This window comes from Typha latifolia, chromosome 5 (assembly GCF_019914945.1).
Source record: "Typha latifolia isolate L0001 chromosome 5, TyphaL0001v2, whole genome shotgun sequence".
NCBI lineage: Eukaryota > Viridiplantae > Streptophyta > Magnoliopsida > Poales > Typhaceae > Typha > Typha latifolia.
The window spans coordinates 11,106,960-11,134,875 of NC_133090.1; the positions used below are offsets into that span (position 1 = coordinate 11,106,960).

General features: G+C 35.6%; 1 protein-coding gene across 3 annotated transcripts; it reads left to right on the top strand.

The window, feature by feature from the left end:
- The first annotated feature begins 1,080 nt into the window (after nucleotides 1-1,080).
- Nucleotides 1,081-26,453, top strand: LOC140788399 (uncharacterized). Of its 3 annotated transcripts, XM_073137642.1 has the most exons (28): nucleotides 1,091-1,293; nucleotides 1,394-1,586; nucleotides 1,671-1,792; nucleotides 3,905-4,021; nucleotides 4,155-4,301; nucleotides 4,503-4,614; nucleotides 4,684-5,203; nucleotides 9,641-9,762; nucleotides 9,854-9,945; nucleotides 10,122-10,341; nucleotides 10,429-10,492; nucleotides 14,272-14,420; nucleotides 14,525-14,595; nucleotides 14,668-14,841; nucleotides 15,059-15,127; nucleotides 20,291-20,392; nucleotides 20,499-20,588; nucleotides 21,468-21,543; nucleotides 21,624-21,723; nucleotides 21,853-21,922; nucleotides 22,212-22,391; nucleotides 23,607-23,729; nucleotides 23,817-23,900; nucleotides 24,016-24,200; nucleotides 24,297-24,435; nucleotides 24,523-24,582; nucleotides 24,915-25,019; nucleotides 26,051-26,453. In XM_073137642.1, exons 1-28 carry the CDS (start codon nucleotides 1,204-1,206, stop codon nucleotides 26,162-26,164), a joined length of 3,690 nt encoding a protein of 1,229 aa, XP_072993743.1. In that variant the 5' UTR covers nucleotides 1,091-1,203; the 3' UTR covers nucleotides 26,165-26,453. The 3 variants fall into 3 exon arrangements, with proteins under 3 accessions (XP_072993741.1, XP_072993742.1, XP_072993743.1); XM_073137640.1 differs by having other exon boundaries at nucleotides 1,081-1,293; nucleotides 4,503-5,203; XM_073137641.1 differs by having other exon boundaries at nucleotides 1,081-1,293; nucleotides 1,406-1,586; nucleotides 4,503-5,203.
- The last annotated feature ends 1,463 nt before the right edge of the window (nucleotides 26,454-27,916 follow it).

Sequence of the window (27,916 nt, forward strand, 5' to 3'; positions counted from 1 at the left end):
CGGGGGCGAGGAAGGGGGAAGGGGGTAGCTGAGAGTGGCACATGCACCCACCCCTCACCCTAACAAGCCATTTTTTTTGGGTGTTATAATAGCCGAGTTAATAATCTTTTTCTTATTTCTTCTTGCTCAAAAAAAAAAAGAAAAAGAAAATTAATGTAACTTAATATGTCATAATTAACTAGTAGCCGCCACCTAATAAATAATAGTATATCACTTTTCAAAATTGTGCCAAAATATAACAACTTTTTATATTGGAAGTGGTCTTTAATTCATTCATAAAAATAGTTAAATATTTGTTAATAAATTTAATATCTTACTTTGTCATTAAACCAAATAAAGGTAAGTTTTATTATGATAATATTAAGGAGATGAAAAATTCAAAATTTTGATAATATTAAGCTCTACATACATAAATAATATTCAATAACGAGATCTTCTAGAGCAAAAGGTAAGTTTTATTATGACCATTTTTAAAATAATTGGACCCGTTAGATTTAGAAACCTCCGAGTCAAGCAATTTTCAAAGTAGTATATTCATTTTATGTTATGATTTGAACATCGTTTTAATTTTGAATTAAATGAGATAATTCAGGGAAGCCTAATATGAGAAATTGAATTCGACCCCTGTTACTCTATTATTATAAATATGAGTAATTATATGTTAATTATTATAAGTGAAATGAATATCAATTTAAGTTAATTTTATTATCTTAATTTTATTTTTAATTATAATTATTTATTTTCCTACGAATATATTTAATCTAGATTCTTTATTCTAGTCACAATCGACTACCCTCAAGAGCTACTTGGAAATATTTTTTCGTACGAATTCAGATTAGTGTTATTTTAGATACGTTTAGAAAGGTCATCAAAATTTAGAAATGTAGTACTAACTTAATTTTTTTCCTCAAAGATTTTCAAATTAGAACGGACGGTCCAGATATCCAAAGTTGGAGATGATGATCAAAACGGGTGATGGATGCTGTCTGCATCGTTGATCCTTTGAGGTTGGTATTTGGATCCATAATTCCATTAAACCTTACTATATTTTTGACACAGAGGTATATAATTTCACATAATCAGTGATAAATACAAGAAAAGCCAGGACACCAACTATTGGGTGACTTTTTTCTCTCTCCCGTTCTCTCTCGTCGCTCGGGAGAAAAATATCGGAGCCGAATCGAAGAAACCAAGGAGGAAGACATGGTCGAGACGAGGCGGAGCTCCGCATCCTCTAAGAGGCCCCTCTCATCTCCTTCTCCATCGCCATCTCCGTCCTCGAAGCGCCCCAAGGTGCGATCTTTCTTCCCTTCTCCCTTTCTCTTGATTTCGGCATCTTGTTATCGATTCGATTCTTGGGTTTTGCTCTCTCTTTTCTTGCTGAGATCTGAAGGGAATCCTTCAGGCTGAAGCGGCGCCGTTGTCCTCTCCTAAGGAGCATGTCGCTAACGAGAAGGAGGAGGTGAGGCAGTCGTCGGAGGACCCCCAGATCGCCGAGACGAGTGGAAAGTACGGGGATGAGGCTTCGAGACGGGAAGAGAGCAGGGAGGAGGATGCTGCGGGGCAAGCGGAATTCGTAAACCAAGGTGAGTTTTTTGGGTTAATTTTTGCCTTCTTGGCCCCTTTTCTTTAATTGGATTTCTTCATTAGTTATTATTAATTTTTTGTAGATCAATCGGCCAAGGCGGAAGCAGAGCAAGTGGAACTGCCACCGTTGGATCTCCTGAGGAAACGAGTTGAAAAGGAGCAGCCAAAGGTTCCTTGGGCCAAGCTTCTGTCGCAGACCTCAAAGGTAGGGAGATCTGTTCCTTATCTTTGTGATTCTATAGAAATTGGGGATTTACTCACTCTGTTATCAGACCGAATTGCAACTAATGATACTTACAGTGCCGCATGCCCCTCTTGCATTAGTTTGCTATTGTTCTGGAAGCTGCCTGACTGTTTTTAGAGCATGTCATGCTTGATAGTATCTTATATATATATATATAATCATTTAATCAATTCTTGCCTTGTACCTGTGCTCCATAGCTGGGCCATATATTGGAAAGGATTTGAAAGCTGATGCCAATGCTATTATGATGAAGATAAATTAGTAGACACCTATCCTCTTGTTTCCGTCATTAGACCTTGGGCATGTATATGTAGATTGATGGTATGATTATGTTAGAGTGATACTGTAGTTGTTAAGCACTCTTTGAACATGATACAATGTAATGTTAGAAGAGCTGTTAGCTAGAGTTGTTTGACAAAGTGATAAATGTAGAATGGAAGGCTGTCAGTTGGAATTACATATCAATGTACATGGTGTATTGTTTAATTTATTAGTAGCCAATTAGAGAATTATCTTCATCAAAGTTGATGATCCTACATCCAAACATTGCATATTATAACCATATGATAACATGAGTAAACAAGTAAATATTTCCATCATATATGATTAGTTGAAGACCACCGACAAAATATGAATCACCAAAAACTTATAAAGATAGATACATCAACAATACAACTTTTAGTTATCATATGCATATGCAGCATTTAGGTTATCCGTGCATAGGCACATATACATATGCAGCCCATATGCAATCCAATTGTATATAAAGAAACATAGTGCTCATGCGGGAGGTTTACCCACTGCTAATGCCTATGCAATTGCTTTGTAAAACTATGCTCAAACAATCAAAAGAAGCACCAACATAGAGCTTTACCCACTGCAGGGTTGGTGGTTCCATTTTATCCTAGACTATCAATGGAAACCATTGAATGTTAAGTTGGTCTAAACATAAGCAACTAGTGGGGTAAATTTCATTTCGAGGACCACATGGTTGAATAACGGACACAACAAAGAAAGATTGTCACGTTAAAGTTCCTCCAGATTTCGCAAAAAAATGTTGGCAATATAGGAGTCTACAAAGGATGCCGGAATTAATAATATCTTGTCATTCCTGCATTCTTCAGCCTAAATGATCTTTGAAGGAGTCTTGGTTCCTTCACTATGTCATACACTTATCCCAATATTGTTTAATATATAGTTATTGGAGTCCAAATCATGCTGAACCAGTTGAAGGAAATGGCAGGTTGGTGTAATCTCATAATACTCTTGAGGGTCAGCCTTCAAAACACATACACTGATATTCACATCTTGGAGGAAATTGACTAACAAATTCTACCATAATTAGGTATACCTAAAGCCTGTAACTTTAGTTAAGTTCTTTTTCTCAGTAGCAGGAGCAAGCAGTTACCATCTCGAGAGTCTGCATTGAGTTGGGTCCCTAATAATTCTTGTTCATTAAGGTCCATTACTGTTGTGTTCGCTAGTTAAATAACATGAAAGGACTGTCAAGTTCATATCATATTTCATGGCTCCAGAACATTTACATATTCAAACAAGAATTGAAACATTTCAGAAACTTATCTCCTATGAATAAAGAAGCCAGCATATCAAATGCTTTTCAGTAATATCATGTTGCCTGGTGGGATGGTGACCAGCTATCAAAATCTCTGCTTCTCTAGAATTTTGTTGTATGCATGTTTATGTTATAACAAACTTGATGGTTGACAGGGTCACTAATTTAGTAACCAATGATGTAGATTTACCATGGGGTGCAACTTAGTAACATTTGGAAAATGGCTGTTTGCTAAGCAGATATTTATGGTTAATACTTAATACTATATGCGACATTGATTATGGTATACTTCTGTGGGTACTTGAGCAGTTAACTGGTTACTGTGGTAAAATTCTGCTCTAATACAGAGGAGCCTTGCTGTATTTTGTATCTGATAATTATATACATCTAGCAGGATGGATGATTTTCATCTTTTTGAGGTATAATTTATTGCATTTTGTCCTTAGCTGAATATTTTTGCCTGTCTCTTAGTATTGTCTGACTATACCTGTATTTTGCAGAACCCTCATCTTGTTATTACTGGTTCTCAATTCACTGTTGGCCAAAACAGAAACTGCAATCTAAGATTGAAGGACATACCTGCTAGCAAAACTCTTTGTAAGCTGAGGCACATTGAGGTACATCCTTTATTATTTTGTTTGTCTACTCTTGTGTATAAGATATCAGTTGATTAAATCTAAATTGAAGATACCATGTGATGTCACTTGGCATACATAATGTGCCAATCGTACTTAAAAATTCTTATTTCAGCATGGAGGTGCATCAGTTGCCTTGCTTGAAATAGTGGGTAAAAAAGGACTTGTCCAAGTAAATGGAAAGATCATTGATAGAAGTTCGAAAGTTATCCTTAAAGGAGGGGATGAGGTTGTTTTCAGCTCATCTGGAAAGCATGCCTATGTATCCTTTTGATCCTTTCCTTCTTTTCTTCTTGTTTATTCTTTCTTTCCCTGTGTCTTCCTTTTCTGTACATGTAGCTGCGAGATGTCTATACTTCACTATAACTGTTATTGCATAGTCCTTTAATGCCAAGTATTTGGCATCAGAAATTGGTTATAATCATTTTATTCATCAGAAAAAAGTTCCTTGACCTGTTGGTAGATCTTTCAGCAACTTGCAAATGACAAAGTATCTAAACCAGCACCCTCTTCGCTTGGCATTCTAGAATCACCAATTGCCTCTGATAAGGAAATTCATTTGGAAACCAGATCAGGTGACCCTTCTGCTGTTGCTGGAGCATCAATATTGGCATCTTTATCTACTCATCTAAAAGACATTACAGATCCTGCCCCTGCATCAAGTGGAGGGGATGCTGAAGGGGTGGGACATCTTGTGCCGCCTTCTACTTGTGATAAATCAGAAGGCCATAATGCAGACCATGATAAGACTTGTGAAACTAGGAAAGATAATAATAATACTGTGGATAGTGGAAACACTGAAATTCCTCCTACTGATATGACTGCTACCATTTTACCTGCTGATATTGGCGCCAATGATACTAGTCAGAACAATGGTATTGGATCTGATGGGCATCTTGATGCAGAAAGCGGAAAGATGTATTGTAGAAATTATCATAGAAGGCAGCTTCTCAGTATGGTCGCAGGATCAGCTCCTCCTGGATTTGATTTGAGCAGTCATTTTTTTAAAGCGTTCGAAGATCAGATGGATCTACTCAAAGATTTCAATTCTCCTGCAGCTTTACCTACAACCAGGTGCCAAGTCTATAAGGATGGATTGAAACAAGGGATTCTAGGTTCAAGTGATATCCAAGTTTCTTTTGAAAATTTTCCTTACTATCTAAGGTGAGATATTTGTTCATCTACATCTAATTTTATTAGCCTACTTCCTGCATGCTTTCTCTCTCTCCTTTCTTTTCATCTATAGTTTGCTTTTCTGACTCTCCTTTTCTTCCTGGCTGTGATGAAGTGCAATCTGAGATCCCTCTTCCATAGATATTAAATAAATTACTGCTATTTCACCATTTTTGCAGAACTAAAATCGTATTGGTAATGACCCATTAACCAGTGCAAAGCAGATGCTATCTTGCCTTCCTAAATTTGTCTTTAGTGTCTATAGGTGCATACCCTTCTTCAATGCAGGATATGTAAATCTTGGAATAGCAATATAGGACATATATTTTGCAGAGCCTCAATTGAGTATCTAGCCTCTAAAATCTAACCAAGATGGTGAATCGATGTTTCTAAGGGTGGTTGGTTTCTCTACTAGTAAGAATCCCTTATTCACAAGGTTCTTTAGACTTCTGAAGATTGACATGATTTTTGGTTCTTATGGAAAGCAATAATTTCTTTTGCTGTATGTTGGATAGTTGGATGCTACTTACTTACATGCTTATTACTAGGCACTAGTCCTAAATTTTGAGTTCAATTTTACAATTCTTATTTGAGTAAATATGTTGGATATTCCCTTGTATATATCAACAATAGGAGAAGAAAAATATTTGATAGGGGGGAAAGAAAGCTGACCTATCAGAGAACCATCACAACTTGTGAACATGGTTTACATTATTTCAGCTGTTAATTTGGTTGTGGAGATGAGAAGTAACTTGTGAACATGGTTTGCATGTTCCTTTTGAATATATTATTAGGTGTAGCATTCTAATACCTACAAGCTTTAACTCAAAGTTCTTGTAACCAACTAATGCTAATGTTGTGATTTACACTTTTCTTGAAATGATGATAGTGGAATTATGTATAGTTGTTTTACAGTGCCAAGTTGGAAAACTGCCTACATCCATGCTGCAATTAAGAACTAACATATTTCTACCTCAGAAGAGTATCATTAACTAGTGTCCATTAGGATTTAGAATCTTTTCGACAAGAAGAACTTCATAAAGGTTTGTTAGTTCTGTTGGATGTTTCATTGACCTTTTTTTTTCTTTTTAAATCTTTAGCTGCTTTCCTTTTCTTGAGAAATGGCTTAGATCAGATTGACAATGTTAGTAGTATCAGAAAATAGCTGTTTCATATGAAATGCATTGTTGTTCCGGACCTGCCTTATATTAGAGGAAGTTCAAACTGTTAACACTTTGAAGTACTTCAGCTTCGCACAAGAAATGTCGATGCTTAAGTTAGGCCCTTTGGAAAGGACTCAAGGGGTAGGTGAATAAGTTAATGAAGCCCCTGTGAAGCATGTTGCATGTGTTTTGGTGGGTATCTAGTTGAATTGGGTGTATCACGAGCCTTTTATGCTCTTGTTGATCCAAATATTTGATACTAAAGTCATGAACAGTAAGTGTTGCAGTAGTGTTGAGATCAGTTAGAACTTATATGTATCATACTGGTGGTGGTGGATATGCATATAACTAATGTTGGCTACTGTTTAACTTCTGTAAAGTTTAAGCTAATAGCAGTGTCATCACGTTCATGTAATGTTGATGGCACAAGAAATGGTAATTAGTTAACATGTCATTGAAGTGAGGTTATTCTATGACTATCAATTTGCAATAAGCCAATAACCATAGAGGCATAGACTACTGATTGAAACTACAAGATCCATCTATCTTGACATGGTCGTGTGTGTTCTAACTTTCAAAAGATAATGAAATGTTGCAATTCTACTGTCAATAGATTGATGACGGTCTTGAGGAAGGTTGATACTATAAGGATATCCTCATACTGGAGAATATCGGGGATCATGGAAAAAACCTTAAGTCCCTAACACTCAGACGGATCAAATTCTTCTCTTGTAGAGAAACTTATCTTGAATGTTATTTGTCCTTTCCCCTTTGCTTCTCTTGTGACAATCTTGATTCTTCCTCTTATGTAGAGAGCTCTATGTTTATTGTGTTAAAAGTTATTCTATAAAATTGCTATCCATTTGTTTCCAGTACCTTACTGGATTAATGTAGCTGCTGGATGTCATTTAGGCATGATCCAGTTGCCTATCTTCCAAGCATAGATAATCTCATGATTGTACAAACTACTGACGCTGCATTATCATTTTCTTTTTGAAATATTTTTGTATTTTGTGGGCTACTCCAAAATCACTTTATTTTGAAGCAGAGTGATCAAGGAAGATAAAATCACAAAGGGCCTATTTGGGGAGACTCAAATCCGTTTTCCTGTTGGAATTTCAGAATCCTATGGGAAGTGGGGATGGAAGGCAGTCTCTTAAAACGGTGTTTGACAAGCATTTTAGAGGGAGTATTTGTAGAAAAGGCTTGTTCCTTGGGGTTAGAAATCCACTATGACCTACTCTTCCCCCCCGTATCCTCCAGTTCAGGCCCTTTCATCTGCCATGTTTGAAATGCTAATGCCTCTTTCCCTTTCATTCCTAACTCCTCTCTCTCTCTCCCCTTTTGGATGGGGTTCCTATTGTCTTTCTCACCCTTGATAGTTTCTTATTAGTACCCATGTAGTATCCAAACAACAAAATAGAGCCATTTGTAATGAAAACATCACTTTGGAATCCTACATTTGAAAAAAATGTGGTTTCTATTTGCTGAAATTCCTTTAATATGTGTTCCCACATAGGTACTTAACATGAAAACGAAGGTCCGACCTGTCCATCCTGGTGCTATGAGATTGAATCATAGAAGCACCTATTTAAGAAGGAAACTACATAGATCTTACTTTTCAAGAACCCATTAACATAAGGTTTTATGCACTTAGATACTCTTTTACTGTCAGTTGAAATACTTTGATACCAAATGATAGGCTCTGATACCAAATTGATAGGATCTGGAACCAAAAGATCGGCTACGGAACAATTCCTTATGATCTGAATTTATTAGAGGAAGCAGTCCACGCAACCGTGGAAAATTATTCGTCAGATATTCTCCGGTAGTCAGAAAATTATGAAACCAATTGGGTTGGATCTGTAACTTCCTAGTCTACAACTTTCGTATTTACGCCCTTCACTGATTCAAACTGTAGCAGGGACGAAAACATAGAATAATGTGGGTGATGGTGGTGGTCACGGGTGAAGTGGATGTTAGGGTTATGGATAGGTATGGAGATGATGGTAGATTATAGAAGTGATTAAGGGAAATAGACTAAGGGAACGAAGTGGTCGAGATCCCAAAGAAGAGGGGTGACTCGACAGTCGAGGGAGATTAGAAGCGAGGAGAAATCTTGCCAACAGTAGATGTGGAAGGATGGTGAAGAGGGAGGAGGGAGATGTCTAGAGAGAAGATAGGAGGCAAGAAATCAATAATCCAATTGCATAATGAAGTTCACTGCCATCCACATATTTATAGAGGCTAGCCAACAAGTCCTAAAATAATATCAAACCCTAACAAACCAACATAATCTCTTTTTGATGTGATTCGATTTGATCCGATTCGTAACAGTCAGGTTAATTACACTTTGACTCCCTCAATTATATACCATTTTCACTTACACTCAATCTTTTTCCCTCTAAATTTGACCTCCTAAACTATTCAAAATAGTCAAACCCCTTAACAGCTTTAACTAAGATTGGGGAATGATTTTTTATAACTCTAAACATCCACTCCTTTGGCAAATTTGTTCTTCTCATGGTGCTCAAGGATGGATTCATATTGAAGGCTTTGTGGGGGCATTGAGGGGTTGTTGAACAATGATATTGGTGGTGGTGGTGATAGTTGTGGTGGTAATGGTATTTATGTAGGAGGCCCTTGAAAGTGTTAGTAGTGGGTGGTGGTGTAGTGGTGGTAGTGAGGTTTATATTTAGGGTTTAGACTTGGGAGAAGAGGAGGGCATAAGTTGAAGAAGAGGGCATTTTGGTATAATGGAGTCATATGCTAAACATGTGATAAATTCTGTTAGAAACCCTAACAGTAGACTAGTGAAAGGACTTTTAAAGGCATCAAGTTGGAGAGCAACTCAAGATCGAAAAAGTCAAACTGACCCCCAGGAATCTAACTTTTCCTTCTCAAGATAAGTTGTTCTTTGACTTTTGGACACTGGTGCATTTAGTAGCTAGCAAGGTGTTGTAAAAGTTTGTAGGCTACTTTCTATAGGTGTTTTGTTCTTTGGATACTGAGATGCATTTCGTAGCTAGCAAGGTGTTATAAAAGTTCGTGGACTATTTTATGTATATGTTTATGTATACATGTATTACTTATATACAGGCTTTCTAGTGCATGAGGCCCCTGCATATGCGGGGTTGTGGGATTGAATGTTTTCATGTATGATTTATTCATTGTCAGTTGAGGTCTTTTTTTTCTTTCCATATTTTCATTTTTTAACAACCCTTCATGTGGTTTATTTATGCTGAGTTTTTCTTTCCAAACGCAGTGAAATTACAAGGGATGTACTTCTTGCATGTGCTTATATTCACTTGGAATGCAAGGACTTCGTAAAGTACACCACAGATATTTCATCTATACACCAGAGAATTCTATTGTCTGGCCCTTCAGGTATGTTATTGCTTAATATGCTTATGTGGAGGTTATCTGATCTTCTTGTTTCATACCTGCACTAACAATGTTTCTGCAAACTATTATCTAGGGTCTGAAATATATCAAGAGACTTTGGTAAAGGCCCTTGCTAAACATTTTGGTGCTAGACTACTCGTAGTAGATTCTCTTTTGCTACCTGGTGTAAGTTATCTTGCTGTTTCCATATACTGGACATATTAATTACTCAATGACACCTGAACAAATTAGGTGTAGTAAGTGATACCACCTATAGTTGAGGGGTATTAATGTAATTATACCTAAAATCTAAGTTGACATTATTGCAATCAATCATAGACGAATTAAAAGAAATCGTTCAGGTGCCTTTTCCAAAGGATTTGGAACCCCAAAAAGAATGCGGGAGGACCGATAAACCAGGCATCATATCCAAGCATCGCTCTGCATTGGCTGATGCTATATCGAGGAGACCAGCTTCAAGCGTGGAGGCTGACATTATAGGGGCATCTACATCAAATTCTCAATCTTTGCCAAAGCAAGAGTCCTCCACTGCGTCATCAAAAAATTATACATTTAAAGAAGGTATGTTTCTCTTTAATGTTTTATTTAAAGGAAAATTATTATGCTCATCTTGTAGGCTGTTTGCTGACTGAAGATTATGTTAAACAGGTGATAGGGTAAAATATATAGGTGCAGTTCCTCAATCAGGCTTTCCTCTTCAAGCACCCCAGAGGTATCTCTCTGGCTACAATCACTGAATATATTTCTGATATTTTCTTATCCCACTTTTCTGTTTGTTGATCATTATAGAGTTAGAACATTTCAGCTACATGAAACTTGAAACTAGCCTTGTGAGGTGGGAACCACCACTTGTTACATATAATAAGGTGGTGACTACTAGATATTGAAAATTGAGTTTGGAGAATGTAACTTCAAAATCTATCATGACTTGTTGAGTCCTTAAATAGCACTTTGGAGTCGCAATTTCTGGCTCATTTTGCAGCAAGAAATGTATCTCAGAATGTCCTAATGTTTCTTGCATTTTGATGAACTTCTTTCATCAGTTGTACCACTTTTTGCAAGGTGTACAGCGACTGTATTGCTTATCTAATTTTAACTTGCCTCTCTATTATAACCATAAATACCCTGAAGCATTTGAGTGTTTGAAAGAGTTATGTTGTCTTCAGGACAAACCAAGGCATCGTTCTCTTTTTCTTGTAACTTCACTTGCTGCAGTATACTATTTCTGATCCACCTCAGCAGCCATATATATATATATATGTTATATTTTCTGTATGGAAGAAGATGTTTTGCCTAATTTCTTATTGATGTGTGTGGAACTGTAGATTAAGTAATATATACTAGATTGAATGAAGCAATCACAACCTTCTCAGTTAGCTCTGTTGATTTCTATAGTACGGAGCTCAACAATGGCATTTTGTCTTCTTAGATGACATGCCCTTGTCTTTCGGTTTATAACTTTATGCATATTTGTAGAAAATGCTACCTTTTGAACTCGAAAAGTGGTATTGCCAAAATTTGGTTTGTAAATATGTTTATTTCATTTGAACAGGTTGCACTAGAATTTTTTTATGCAACTAGAAACTTATGAAAATGATAACCATGTCTTTCTGAATGCACCTACTTACTGCATATGCACTATCTGTTCCGTCAGCGAACTGCTTAAATGTAGCCTCTTTTTAAATCATTGATTTGAGTAATTATCAAATGCAATAAATTGAGTAGAAATAGTAAATAATGCTATTTTGAACCTTGAGTCCTTGGCAACACTATAATCATACTATATCTAATTATCTATTGGATAAGCTTTTCCTAAGAATTATAATTAAAGATACTAGTATTACCAGGAAACATTTGTCCTAGTAGAGAGGTCCAACTTAATATTGTATATCTTACTCGCTATGTGACACCCCAGACACATAACAAACTCTTTGATGCTGAAATTTTAATCAAGAAAGATCTGAGTCTTGACAATTCTAACACTATTTAGTAAATTATAATTAAGCACCGTAAAATAGGACCTTTTATCAAGTAATGTGCTTCTACAGATGTGTTATTTTTTTCTTCAATAAAATCACTATCTATTCATATAGTGCTAGCACCTTTTATGATTGCTTCTTATGTAGATAATATGAACTTTTATTTTCCTTTCATTGTAATTGGATTGTTCATCTTTTTCGTGAATCAATTGCTTAAATGATTTCCAAATCCAACAACCATGTTTGTGTCTTTGCAACCAAGGATTGTCATATTGTAATATAAGGGCATGCCATCTATGGACAATATGCCATGTTTCATGTGCCTAGTTGATTGCATATTAGCGAGCTGCACCAACCTCTTTACCTTTCCCTCTCCCATTTCGATCCACCCTTCATGCTTCTTTCTTTGCATTCTTCCCCAACCTTTCTTTTGACCAAGACTTTTTATAAAATACTTGAAAGTAATTTGTAGTTTACTACTCTTCACTGAAGTTGCGAATTCTAATTTTTGAGTGCATCCTTCTTTATTTTTCTCTTCCTTGAATTGCCAGACAACAACCTTGAAGTTGGTGAGTTCCTTTTTTCTTTCTTCTCCCTCTTCCCATATTTTCTCCCTCATTCTATCCCCTAACATGTACTAAACTATGCAGTAAGCCAGCCATCTTTGGCCCGAACCCCACATGGCTTGGCCCATGAGCATCCCAACTTCAATCTTCTCTTACAAAATTCCAAACCTCAGTTCTTGAGCTTCATTTTCTACTCAAGTTTCTCTCTCCTTGTTCAAGGTCCTTGATGAGGGAAGATGAAAAGGAGAATTTGAGAAAGAGAAGAGAGATGGAAAGAAAGAGGGAGAGAGATGTTGTACCTAAGCGTCCTATGTCTAATACAACCATGGAAGGGGAAAGGGGAGAGAGAAGGGGCAATGGTGGGAAGACGAGGAAATGGAATATGTGGGCTTTCTAGGGTAGCCACCAAAGGTTTCCCTCCAAAATAAAATTGTGTTTTTTTATATAAAATTTGAAAAATGAGTCAGATAGACTTTATGCACCCTAACTTTATTTAAAAGAAGGGACACAAGACTAACATGAGGTGTATTTGGATCTCGGTTAAAATTGAACTAGATATCATTTGTACACTGCAAATTAATTTTTAAAGTGAAAAGAAAAAAAAAACTCGTGCCGATTGATGTGGCACGACACAAGGCCGTGTTAGCTTGGCACACACCTGTCCTACCAGCACGGCTCAACACATTTTGGCACGAGTCTATGCCCCGTGTTGAGTGCCGATACTCTATCAGCATGAGGCGTGCCAACCAACACAGCCATCCTTGAGCTCTAGATATACAAAGACAGAGAAATCTAGAAGAAGCCTCCATGTCTAGGTGTAGTATAGTGACTTCAAGAATCCTCACATCAAGAACATTTAGTTTGCTTGGTTCATGTGACACAATGGCTTTCACATTTTGCACTTGTTATGCCACCGAAGATCCATTGAGCTTTTCTTTATTTTGGGTGATATCATTAGAGAATTAGTAATGTACGTGGTGATTCACAATCTGGTGGTGCAAGGGACTAGAAAAGTCTTAAGTTCTGAATAAATATGTTTGTAAGCTAGTGGATTGAATTATTCTGAATTTTTTTGTCCATTTCATGACTGGTAGTAGTCTCATCATATGTGCAACACAAGAAGCTAGAAAGCAATTTCAAATTATCAAAAATTACAGCAAGTTAATTTTTAAAATATGCAACCATGACAGATGATTTCCTTCAAGAGTGAGAGTCAGAAGATGATTTATCTACAGTACATATTGCACTATGTAACTCTTGGAGTAGATGATGATCAATTGCCTGAAGGTGTAACTTGACCTTCCAAAGTTGTCTTAATGAGCTATCTTTTGTATGGATCCAAAACACATTCACATTCTCTTAAGGCCCAGAAAATTTTACCTTTCTAAGCATAGGCAAGATTATGGAAAAGAAGGCATTGGGGAGTAAAAACTAAAATGTATTTGCTCATTTATTGAACTATGGTTAAAAGAAACTATGAGGCTCATGTACTTAGTTCTAATGAGGTTCTGAACTTCTGATGGCCCTTGCTAAATAATCAACCAGTAGTATAATTAATCAACTATGATCTCTTCGTCAAAACATTGTTTGTTCTCATGCTTTTTGGTTTTCTATTGTACTTCTGATGGCCCTTGCTAAATAGCAGCTAAGATCAACTTCTGAAGTGATCTCAGTTGGTTCTCTCTAAATCTATCAACTTCCAAATTGACTGTTATAATATATGACACAAATGATGTTTGCCAATGTGTGGCACATCTGTTAATAATGAATGTCCAAAAGCTGCATCTTTGGAAGATATGATGCTCGGTTTTAAGCATGTTGCTATCGTCAGATTTGCTGATAAGCTGGTTTTATCTTTCTGCATTTGCAAGCAAATTTCTAATAACTTTTGTGGGATAATAGCTTCTGCTTCTGCCAGGTTTTCTAATTGTTTCAACGATGTGCAGGGGTCCTAATTATGGTTATCGAGGGAAAGTGGTACTTGCATTTGAAGATAATGGTTCCTCTAAAGTTGGAGTCAGATTTGATAAACAAATCCCTGATGGAAATGATCTTGGGGGCCTATGCGAGGAAGATCACGGTTTCTTTTGCACTGGTAGTTCACAATGCACATCTTATTTTGTTGCCTTTCAAAATCTTTTTTCTTAATTTTGTGAGTTTCTGTTGATCATTTATGTACTTCACCTTTTCTCCTGTCAGCTGATTTACTTCGTCCAGACCCCTCTGGAAGTGAAGAAGTTGAAAGGCTGGCTGTCAGCGAACTTCTAGAGGTGCGTCTGTTAATGTAGTGATGTGCAACAATCTATATGTTTGCCTGATCATGTATGCATCTTTTTTTCCAGGTTGTCTCAGAAGAAAGTAAAAATGGTCCTTTAATTATTTTACTTAAGGACATAGAGAAATCTGTGACTGGAAGCACAGATTCCTATGTAGCATTGAAGAGTAAACTTGAATTAGTACCCCCAGGTGTTCTTATAGTAGGTTCTCACACCCAAATTGACAGCCGCAAGGAGAAGGTAACATTTTAGAATTAGTCCTTTTTATCTATCTTGATTTAAAATTTTTTTTTTTGGGTAGTTTTTCCCGCATTTCATGCGTAGTAAAATCTGTAGAAATCAGCAGTACAGGAGGATCCTTGTAGTTGACCTCTTAATATTAGCACATTTCTTACTATCATTTTATTGGTAATTTTTCCCCATTTCTTACTACCATTTTATTGGTTACATCTTGCAGTCACATCCAGGAGGCCTTCTTTTTACGAAATTTACAAGCAGCCAGGCACTGCTGGACTTTGCTTTCCCGGTAATATTGCTTAAACCACTGCAGAATCCAGCATGCATATTTACTGAATGTCTTGATTTTGATTTTATTCCTGATGGTTTACGGCTTACTGATTGTTTGGCCTATGCATTTCATTTGGTAGTGTCATCTCCACATTATGCGTAAGGCAGAATTTGTTTATGTAGTAATATAACTTGTTTACATGTTCTACTACAATTAATGATAGAACATCTTTTGTTTGAGTGTTTTTGTTTTCTCGAGATATTTTTGTTTTGTTTTTGATTAATCGTATAAGGAGTCAGGAGATATTGATATCTGTAACCTTTAGGTACTGTAAAACAATTTCAGCTTACCTACTGTAGCAGCTAGATGCTTTGTGTTATCCTGCTTCTTCCGGGTATTGGTTAGTTTTCTGTTGGGTACAAAAACGTGAGAACTTTATGGTTTGTATTGTCCAACCATTATGTCAAATATAATTTGCCTTCTAAAAGGATAGGTCTGAACTAGAGTTTCAGATTATTTTTCAGCAGAAAATGAGATTATCTTTTAAAACATTGCAATTGATTTAGAACTCCTTGAGTTGAGGAGTTCTGAATTTTGGAGTATTAGGAGATAAGTTTTGTTAGGAAAATTTTAATTTGGGTTCTTTTTAAGTTTTAAGTCATTTTTTTTTTCTAGAGGAGCTCCAAACCAATTTAATTCTACATTTGAGTGAGAAAGAATTAGACTAGTAATACTTGTTATTTTGTGTTATCTACTTGTCTCCTGAGTGAAAAAGAATTAGACTAGTAATACTTGTTATTTGGTGTTATCTAGTTGTCTCCTAAAAGGCCTGAGGAGAAATCAACTTTTTTGGGAGATTCTAATTTTAATACCTTTAGTGTCACTTCTCTTCTTTCCCTCTTCTTTCCTCCCATGCATTCTTATTTATCTATTGTGCTAATATGGACAAAATACTGAGGCAGAAAAAGAGATCTGGAAATACATTATCTTTTCTATGTCTGCATGGATTTGTACTCCTCATCTTTCCTCATATCAGCATGGTTGTAATTTTTGACCTACATCGGAGTTTGTCTTAAATGTTCCATCCACTAACTCAAAGTGATTTTCTGGAGCCTATACCATTTTCTCATGGTTGGCTTCCCATTGTTGGGTTGCCCTTTTCACTTTCTTGTTTCATTGTTACTAGTTTTCAGAGGGAGGAAAGTGAACTTTACTGAACTCATAAAGACTACGATCATGTGCCAAGATTTGGGGGATGAATATATAAGAAGATTACATAAACAAAAAGAAAGAACTTGAGGAGAAAAGCATGGTGAACATTTGTTGCATAATGTGAAGTTGATTTTTGATATGATCTATGAGGGCCAATAGAACTCTCATAAGAAATTAGGAGAACTCAAATTTTGTAGAAGAGATGTATTTACCGAGAACAACAAGCATATGAAAATGATGTAATCTTTGTTAGGCATGACTGGTGGTGTAGTTAAAAATGAACCTTGAATGTGCATGATAAGTCTAGATCGTCTCTTGTTTGCATGCTTTGGTTTATTAACATAAGATAATACTTGTATCTATAGAACATATGCAGCTAAACACTTCTAATAAATGGAGAGAATTGTGAATTAGTGTAATTCTTTATCTACTACTAAGAATCATTCGTGGCCTTTGTTAAAGCTATTCTAGACATGAAAACAATAGAATTCCATCTGGTCCATGGGTAAGGTCTTCCGTAGTTGCTACAGCCAAAGAAGGCCATGCCAAAGCTTTGTGTGGTGCTGTAACCTAGTCGATACAGGGTGCCATTGTATGCTAGTGGCATGCCTCTAATATATCTTTTTAGGCTCTTTATACATATTTCTAGTTTGAATATATATATTAGAGCTCTATATTAGAGTCTTTTATCCTTAGGTAATGTTGTAAATGACCTATTTTATTAAAGATATTATTAGTAGTTAAGTAGAAATATGATTCAACACATAATATGATTGAATACGTTAATTAATTAATAAATTAAAACCAAAATCTAGATGAACATAGTTAATCCAACATGTTCCTATATTAGTTTTGATCCAATTTGAATGAATTTGATATATTAATTTATATTTTTTAGAATTTAAAAAAAATGGAGGAAATTTAATTATGCTAAAATTTTAGCTAAAAATTATAAATTTTGTGTTCAGATCAATTTATACGGAGTTAATTTGATATGTTTATATACTAATTTTGACTCAATTTAAATGAATTTGACATATTAAATGTTTTGTTTTTATATCAAAAATTTCTTTTGATTCCTATATTGAAATAATTTTTTTTCTATAGATTTAGCACAAAAATGCTAAATCTTCGTAAAATGACTCACAAATAATAAATCTAATAAAATTAAGCTAGATCTACCATTTATACACTAAAAATTGGTTTTTAAAATGCAAAATAAAAAAATAGAAAAATAAAATCCTGTGCTGATTGTAGAGAAGATTGGTCATGACCTGCCCAAATCCAGTCTGAACTCGCTCGGGGTAAGCCTGGCCTGAGCTCGATTTTGGCATGGCTCGAGCCGAGCCTGAGATGGTAGTGAGCGGTATAGGCTAAGCCTTTGTCCACTCGGCCTGACCTAAAAGCTTGACCCACTACTCCTATCGATGGCCAACCCATAATGCATACTTATTCCTATAGTTAATTTAGTCCTACATCGTATATTTAGTAAATTATATATCAGTATATCAGTATGTTCACATAAAAGTTTAACTAAAATGTCATCATATGGACCCATTAAATTCGACCCAATGGAAAATAATATTTTTTAATTTAACCCATTATATAGACCCATTATGTTCAATTCAAGTCCAATATTTAATGGGCTAGTTTATTGTAACGAGCTAAAATATTCTAACTCGACTCGAACTCGGCTCGAACCCGACCCAACCCAACCCGACCTGAGTTATTGGTGGGTCGAGCCGTGAACAAATATGTAAGCCCGGCCCGGCCCGCCTGATAATCACCTCTAGTTGACCGGCACGGGTCGATAGAAGGCTGTGTTGGGTCGGCATGCACTCGTGTCGACCGACATAGTCGCGTGCCGGTATTGAGTGACAATACTCTATTGGCACAGGTCTCAATCAGCACGGGGTGGGTCGACCGACATGGCTATCCTTAGATTTACCTTGTTGACACGATAACAAGTTGTTCTAGTGCATGAGATTCAATCTCTATAGGTTTTGGTGAATAAGCAGTATGCAAACAATACACTTGTCAATAGAGATGGTGCTTTTGTAACTTGAATATGCACCAACTATTGAGCATGGGCTAGTCATTTTTATACTCACACAAAGTGGCATCCTAAATATGACAACTCATTCAGTAATGCTAGCCTCATTCACTTAGGATTAAGAACACTTCTATAATAGGTTTCTTATTTGTTATTCTCAAAATAAGGTCTTTATTTAGAAAAAACTAATTTTATGCATTATCATTCGATATATATGCAATGCTTTTGTATTGCCACTACGTGTGCAATGCTTTAGAGGTCGCTAGTTGTGTAAGGCTTAATCGCTATCCGTGCAATGCTTGAGAAGTTTTTGCTACATGGTTAGTAGGATCGATCGATCCGAATCTGGATCAACCAATCTCGATCCCGATCCATCAGGCAGGACTGGCTTGGATCGTTCGATCCTGATTGACTAGGATCGGGTCTGGATAGGCTTGAATCGTCCGATCCCAATCCGGATCGGGATCAATGGGTTTGGGTAAAGTAGTGCATGCATGAGCTAGGTTAATAACTTAATACTTAATAGAGTTCTAAAAGCATGGAAGATGGTGAGCATGAGCTGGTTGATTAGTTCAAATGTAATAACTAATCTCTTGTGCTGACTCAAGGATAACGCAAATTAATAGTTATTCTCAAGGTTCCCAGTATCGGGATCGAGATCGGTATCGGGCGTATGAAAAAATAATACGTATTGGCCGTTCATATCAGATCAGACTATTTTTTAATTATGTAAAATTCTAAATATTATTTTAAAATGTAGAATTTTTTAAAAATTTTTAGAAAAAATGACAAGTTGTAATAAGATTTGTTTATGGTTTTTAGATGTTTGGCTACCTCCAAATATGTGAAAAAACAGTCTCTTTGGATTATTGATCATTGAAATTGGTTTTCATCTAGGCTTGAGCCATCTTCATCCTTCTTGGCGTCCAATTTGAATTCTTGTCTATGATTGAGGTTAATCCTCTGTCGTTTCTTCCTCCTTCCTCTAACAATTAGCCATACCTGGAAGTTCTCTTCTCCCACCTCATTTAGTTTTAAGCACTAATTCATCCACCATATCCATAATCATTTTTCATAATCCTAACCACATATTCCACTTCCATCTCGCTATCTCATAATCTTCAGTTATTATTTCATACGTAATTTTCGATCTATTCATCCGATCGACAAGATTTCAGTGACGTTAGATTCCTAACTCCTAGAGGAACAACACATTCGAATTTTAGATTGATCCAACAGTTGGATCGAACCTAGTTACCTTCGCAAGTTCCATACTGAATTATATTCAGATTATTAAATTGGATAGAAAATCATCTTCATCGAAAGCGACCGTAACAACAAGGAAAAAAAAAATATAAAATACTCACATGTGAAACATAAAAGCTTAAAAATATATTAACTTACTCAGAATTCAAAACAAAGCTAGGGTGTTTTAGATATATAATGTTTCATCTGGCTTGTAGGTCTGTGTATGCCATAAAGATGAACGAAGCTTTGTATAGTTGTATATCAAAGTCATATCTTTATTTAGTATCTAGGCTGTGTTTCTTGGCAGTGAATTTTGGAGAGTTGCTAGATTGCTCCCTTGTTGGGAACATCTTCTTTAGCTGCTCCATAGAGCCGACATTGATGGCAGTTTCATGCACTTGAATGCCCTTTTGTTAACCATGTTATAACTCTTCTAATATCAAATTAATTGATGCCCATGGATGTAACTGATGACATCAAATGAAATTTGACCTTAGTTTTCTTCATGTTTCCCCTAACTCGTACATCTAACAATTTGTGGAAATTATCTCATGCTTTCCTCTTTCATCACTAATTACTGATATAACAACTCCAAACTACCCGAGAGATAGAAATTTCCTTTCCTGTTTGCTTTTTTTTTATAATAAATTTATCTTCTGAAATGCTAGGATAACTTCAGTAGGCTGAATGAGAGAAGCAAAGAAATCCCCAAGGCAATGAAGCAGCTCACTAGACTTTTTCCTAATAAAATTTCCATTCAGATTCCACAGGTGCAATATTGGTTTTTCTTTTCTTTTTGTTTTTTGTTTTGTTTGTTGTGACAGTTATGCTTGTACTTTTACAAAGCAGATTGTGATATCCTTGAATCTTTGGCAGGATGAGGCCCAACTTTTAGATTGGAAGCAACAATTAGATCGTGATGTTGAAACCCTTAAAGCCAAGTCCAATATTGTTAGCATTCGCTCTGTAAGTTTCAAATGATTTCTTGTTTGTACACTATAGATGCTTATCCTTACCATCAATTAGAATTGTACTCTGTTTATTCTGCTACTTCCCCGTGGCTCTTAGCTCTGTTTAGTTCTTTACGAGCTATTTCCTATTGTATTATGTCCTTTTTAAGTTAGTGAATAATGTTACTTTCTTTGCTTAACATGAAATATTTGTTTGTTTGCAAGTATTATTTTATCAACTTCTTTCATTTTTTTTTCATCTGGAAAAATCATGTAATGGATGACGTTGCTATTATTTATCAGCACTCCTAGATATGTAGATTGTTGTTTAAATTAGAAAGATTGAATCAAATCAACTATTATTATTTGGATTTCCCGTGGCTGCTTTGAGACTACATAGTTATCTGATATAGTGCATAATCCCTTTCTATTGACATACCTTGTCCTATGAAGGTGCCTGCCACAATAAATTTCTTTTGTTCATGGGAACTTTTAGTCTATTCTCACCAGCATATCTTTTATTCATTGAGCGAGAGCCCTTCGAACTACAAGATCAATAAAAGTTGCAAAATAAGCTAGATTGTTGAATTCTCCTTAGGCTGTAAGTATACAGTCTCAGGTTGACATGAGATGAAATGCAGACTAACTGTGATGAATGACTTCTATCACACATAGCCACATACCTTAAGTGATCTGGTCCTTTCTATGCTTAGTCACCTTTATGTTTTTCGTTTTGGTTGTTCTTCACTTTTCCCTCCAAAATCAATTTAAATTGAATTCACCATGTTAAGACCTTTCCTATGTTTGTGCTCTTTCCACCTTTTTCTTCCTAATTTAATATCACATAACTTTCTTTCATCACATTTATTTCCTCTGGATATTTCATCTTGTACAGTTTCTGAATCGCAATGCACTGGACTGTAATGATCTTGAACTGATATCCGTAAAGGACCAAACCTTGACAAACGAAAGTGAGTAAATTGTCATACTTGTTACTTTTACTGTGTATTAGGTAGCTAACTTGACCACCTTTTCACTTTTGATTTAATAGATGTGGACAGGATTGTTGGTTTTGCTCTTAGTCATCACCTGAAGGACAACAAAATTGAAGAATCTATGAAGGATGGTAAACTTGTACTTTCCAATGAAAGGTAATTATGTTTTTGACAGGCTCTATGCTATGTTCTAAGTTCTAACATTTTCTCTACTAGTTCATTTGATAATTTAAGACCAATGAACATATACCCTTAACATGTGAAAGTAATCATCATGCATGACAGCATCAAGCATGGGCTTCATATGCTACAAAGCATGCAAAGTGATACAAAGAGCTCGAAAAAATCACTAAAGGTACTTATCCAAGAACTGTTTAAAACTCCGATTGTTATATACTAGAGATTTGGGGCAAGTATGCAAATGTATGACACACCCACCCACCCACACACATACATATATATATATATATGTACACATAAACATGCAGGTTGGCGGGCATGGACACCCCTTGCATGTTTAAAAATACTTCAGCAGTGTTGTCAGCTTTTACATTTCAAAGTTCTGACTTGTGTACAATGGTTTTGTTTCAGTTTTAATTGGTTCTCCTAGTTATATTTCTATTTTTCGCCTTGATTATTTTCAGGATGTGGTCACCGAGAATGAATTTGAGAAACGACTTCTGGCTGATGTTATTCCTCCTAATGATATTGGGGTTACATTTGATGATATTGGAGCATTAGAAAATGTAAAGGAGACGTTGAAGGAACTGGTGATGCTTCCTCTGCAAAGACCTGAATTGTTCTGCAAAGGACAGTTGACAAAGGTGCGCTTTTGACATCGACTTCTGGCATGTGCCAAATAATAAGAGATTCTCCTCTTGGATGGATTTTTCTTTGAAATTTATTTCTTGTTTAATGCCTTTGTACTTCTTTTGTTTGTTAGCAATTTCTTTAGAAGGCAAGAGCAGCTGAATGATTCATACATATTTCTAACTCTATTATTGTTGGCTCTTTTATCTTCAAAGACTTCCATTGTGTAGGAAATCTTTTCCAGTGAGTGTTGTTTGACATCAAAACCTACAGTTTTTGCATTATTAAGGAAGTTGTGGGGCTATTTACCTAGGTTTGTGATAATAAGCTTACATTAGTTTTTAAGCAAACAAGGCTTATCTTAACAATTTGTTTTCTGTAGTAAGATGGTTGGATCCTCACAGTTTTTTGTTACATAGCATAACATTCTCCATTCCATAGGTATTCCATCATCATTCTCAAAATATTGCCTCACTGATGGATCAAAGATGAAATATTTATCCAGAATTTTCAAATTACAATCTAGAAGGCAATGACTAGTACTCAAAAGATGTTTTTGATATTTGGAATATGGCCACAAAACATTGTGGACATATTTGCGCAATGGTTAGTGTTTGTGCAATGGCGGGCTTTCTTTTTGGGCCAAGCTCAACATTTTTATAATGCTAGTTGTTTATAGTGGAGAGTATTTGATCTACTCAATGATATGCAGGTGCCATGCACCTCAGCACAATGGAAATTGTAGATGTTATTTAAAAATTGAAACTTCATTTCATTAGGCTAACTAACAAATAAATCATGTTGAGACAAGCTATCAAAAATTAGAAATCCTGCAGAATCTCTATCATCAATTTATATCATTTTTTAATAGGAAAAGGAATTTGTGATGTTACAGAAGATAATCTTATTCATTGATATTCCTTAAAGGCTTGAAGTATGTATGTGAGCTGTTCAATGTAGAAATTGGCTATTTAATCTTTTGATCTCATCCCACCTATGTTGATTAGAGTTTGTCAGTTTGATATTGTTCCCTTTGACAAAAGAAATGCAGTTCGGTCTGTCTGTATGAAGAATTTGGATAGTTTCTTGGTAGCTCGATTCTTAAATATTTTATCAACTTTGAGGTTGTGCTGATGCTGGAATGCCAGTTTTTGGACATTATTGAAGCATAATCTGTTTTATTCCTTTTGAAACTTTAACTGTATCAGCTTTTCCTTTTACTTTGACAGCCCTGCAAGGGAATACTGCTCTTTGGTCCTCCTGGTACAGGAAAAACCATGCTTGCTAAAGCCGTTGCAACAGAAGCAGGGGCCAATTTTATCAACATATCAATGTCAAGCATCAGCTCAAAGGTAATTCTTGATGCAGGAACAATTTTAATTGATATTTGATACATGTTTTTTTCCTACTAAATCTAATGCAGAGTTCATTTACATTAGTGGTTTGGTGAAGGAGAGAAGTATGTAAAAGCGGTTTTCTCATTAGCAAGCAAAATTGCTCCTAGCGTGATTTTTGTCGATGAGGTTTGTGAGGAAACTGTTAGCGCCCTCTCCATGTCTTTCTTAATAACTGAAATTTTAGTAACTTGACCTTCATATTGTGTTGATTCTCTTAGTTGACTTGCTTTTCTTTATGCAGGTTGATAGTATGTTAGGAAGGAGAGAAAATCCAGGAGAGCATGAAGCCATGCGCAAGATGAAGAATGAATTTATGGTGAACTGGGATGGGCTACGTACCAAAGATAATGAACGTGTATTGGTGCTAGCTGCCACAAACCGGCCTTTTGACCTTGATGAGGCAGTAATAAGGAGGCTTCCTCGGAGGTAAATGAAAGAGTTCTGGAGTTATTCACAAGTATAATTTGCATACTCGTCACTGATGATAGATTGTTATTTTATTTGCTGAAATATTTCTTGCAGATTAATGGTAAACTTGCCAGATGCGTCAAACAGAGAAAAGATTATCAGAGTAATTTTAGCCAAAGAAGACTTGGCTCCGGATGTTGATTTGGAAGTGATTGCCAATATGACTGCTGGATACTCAGGAAGCGACTTGAAGGTTGACTTGGAAATCAGGTTTTCCTATTTGATTTTTTGTTGTTGTAATTATGTAATCTGCATTTATATTTTCTTTTTCCATTTTCAGAATCTCTGTGTTACTGCAGCACATTGTCCCATTAGAGAAGTTCTGGAGAAGGAAAAGAAGGTTAGTACTGTACAACTACACTTATTTCTAAACATCAGTTTGCAATTGGAAATATTTTCTGCATTTTCTATTTCTTGCATTCTTGTCAATGATTGTAATTGTATATTCTAGTATGACTAATTTAGCTATTCTTGCTTGCAACTTCAGTTTCATGATACAAGGTTGTATTATTCCAGTATGTTCTTTTTCTTTTTCTTTAGTTGTCATATAAAGCATTAATCTTGTCAATGTTTGGAATAGTGTCCCCTTCAGTATTTGCCTTCTCTTCTGTTTAAATGTCATGATGTTGCTTGTTATTACTGTTAACGTTACCAATACTGTTTCCACCACAGGAGAAAAGTTTGGCAGTATCAGAAGGTAGACCTTTACCTGCATTGCACGGAAGTGACGATATTCGTCCTTTAAATATGGAAGACTTTAAATATGCACATGAACAGGTGAATTACTTCATTTTACCTTATTTGCTATTCCATTAACTTTCTAAGAATAGGAGAGAGAGAGAGAGAGAGCAGTTGAAATTTGTGCTGCCTAGGTTTCACCATGTGTAGGATTATGTGGAAGAAGGATTCCACTGGTCATATTTGGTTCTGGACAGGCTTGGAATTCAATATCCAAAACCCTTCAACATAAGTGTTTTATATTAAGGTGTTCTGGATTCTGGACCAATTAAGGACCAAAGTCGATCCTTGAAAATTTTTCTACTTCCTCCCCACCCTATCTAATATGAATTGAGAACCCCATGCCACATCGTTCACCTTTTTGCTCCCTCTCTCTCTCTCTTGCCCTTTCTTCCTCCCTCTCTCTTGTTCCCTATCTCTCCTCCCCCTCCGATACCTCGCTGCCAACCTCATCCATCAGGAACACTAGTTTTTGGCCTCTCTCCCCTGATGGCATGATGCTAGTGCAAGGCGGCATGGCTCTGGCAATGTTGGGCATGACCCCACGCTAAGAATCATAGAAACTTACTTATGCCCACTGACATTTTAATCTTACCTTTTCTTTTATTAATATTTGCAAATTGACTTCTTTTTGGTATATTTGCAAAAACAACTTGGTACGGAATATCTCATTTGATAATGTTATTTTGACGAAAAATGCTCTTCTTCTCCCCTTGTCCTATATATCCAAGAAGCACTTGAAGGGCATTGTAGTCAAAAGAATAAGACAGAATAATTTTGTGAATGAACTAAAGGCTGTTTATTTGCAAACTTGCCTTCAATCGGAGTCTATTTACAAATTTGTCAAAAGGGGAGGTTCTATGTAATGCAGTACAATTATTATTGACCTATAAAAGTTTCAAGCTAAGTACACTGGGCTTTTTAAAAATGTTACCAACCTTTTGATGTTTTCCCAGAAGAAACTTATTGCTGGATAGGAACACTGAAAATCACTTCCTGCAGATTGTAGTTTTTGTTCATATTTGTCTGTTCAAGCAGATCTAATAAAATAATAATGGGTGCTCATGTAGGTATGTGCTAGTGTGTCATCGGAATCTGCAAACATGAGTGAGCTTCTCCAATGGAATGAGCTCTACGGTGAAGGTGGATCAAGGAAGAAGAAAGCACTTAGCTATTTCATGTAGGAGTCACCAAATGTACAGTCTACTATCCTTGCAAACATTCACAACCTCGGCAAAGTTCGTGGTTCTTTTTCTTGTCGAGCTCCCCGTGTAATTAAATTCCATATCAAGTCATTTATCGGTCGTTAAGTTATATCATAATTAAGTAATATTTGGTGTATCTCTCGTAGTGGTATAACCGTAGCCCTTTTTGTTCGTATTCTATCACTTCAGCAATAGAGGCCTCTCTATCTGTACATGCAATAGAATTTGCCAAATGGAATAAAATTTGCAACTCCAAATAATTTATTTACTTGCTTGATTTATTTGTTGTCCTGGTTGTAAATATAGTTGAATGATATAAAGCAGCTATTCCTTTCCGCATATCCTCAGTCATGTTATGTAGTTAATTTGATCATCTGCAGCTCTCAATTCTGCCATTTCCTTAGCAAAGGTCAATTTTCTTCTATTGCATACTACCACCACCACCCCCCAAAGACATACTTGTACTTATGTTTATTGAAGCAGACAATGAAATATAAATGATGTCAAACGAGCCCCAAAGCATGGTCAGATAAGTTTCTGATTTTTGCATCGAAGGGAAACTGTTCTGATTTTTGCTCATCACTTTTCAGTGTAATCCTAGTTTTTACTTGCTGTATTGGTTACTTGTATATGACTTTGATTTTTGTAGTCCATTACCCTTCTAATGGACCTGAAATTGACCTGACCACAACTATGGACTGCAGTTCTCCTGTAATAGCTTGCTCATGTTTCTCGATGGTTTGGGCCATTTGTACTAAATAGCTTTTTAAGTTTTTGTGATAGTAAGATTGAACTCTTCAGCTATTTTTAAGTTTTTGTAATAATAAGATTGAGCTTGTAAAATTGAGTGCTCTCATTCTTTATAATAGATGCACAGATTTTTTTTATTATAAAGTGCACATAATTTATACAAGTGATTAACCTAAGAGTTTAATCTTACTTTTCTAAAAACTTACGGGTGTTTTAATGCAAATTCCAGTGGTTTAGGTTGCTAATCTAAGAGCTTCTTGAATATTTCAAAATTACCAGTTTAATGGATTTATTATTGTAGAACATCATTTCAAGTATCTACTTGCAAATAATTTGTTGTACTCTTTTCAGGTATTATTGTTATACTCTTTTCATGTATAATTGTTATACTCTGTTCATGAATATTTCTTGTATTTTTTTTTTATCAGTTATGCATGGAATTCTTGACTAAAACCGACCCTCTTGTATGGAGGATGAGGAGTTTTTGACTCCAAACTGACCTTTCAGTATTGTTCTTGATGACTGTTTTGGAAATGTCAATTGTCAACTAGTATTTAAAAAAAAGAAAATGTTAGAACTGATCAGCGTTTTTATCTAACTTCTAGAGCATCAAAGAATTCATGAGAAACACTAATTGTTTATTTTATATTTATTGCGTTAATTAGACAAACAAGACAAATAGTTTATTATATTTTAATCGAGTAAATTAGAAAAGAAAATATTAGATTCAGATTAAGATAAAGATAAATACCCATTTTTGTACCCGTCAACATTATACAATTGGAATAAAAATAATGGAAAGACCTGGGAGTAGTTTGCAGCTGACATGGAATAAAAATAAGGAGGCTTAGAGCTCTATGGAAGCCTTGGGGTTTGATCACAGTTTTCCAATACAAATTTACTAATTTTTCTAAAATTTTATATCATTATAAATGATGTTATATTGATATTGAATTAAAAAAAATATTTTGATATTAACTC

Coding starts and splice junctions, on each gene's coding strand:
- LOC140788399 (XM_073137640.1), top strand. CDS start 1,204: ATGGTCGAGACGAGGCGGAGCTCCGCATCCTCTAAGAGGCCCCTCTCA. Junction 9,763..9,853: donor TCTATTGTCTGGCCCTTCAG/GTATGTTATTGC, acceptor ACTATTATCTAG/GGTCTGAAATATATCAAGAG. Junction 14,596..14,667: donor CTGTCAGCGAACTTCTAGAG/GTGCGTCTGTTA, acceptor CTTTTTTTCCAG/GTTGTCTCAGAAGAAAGTAA.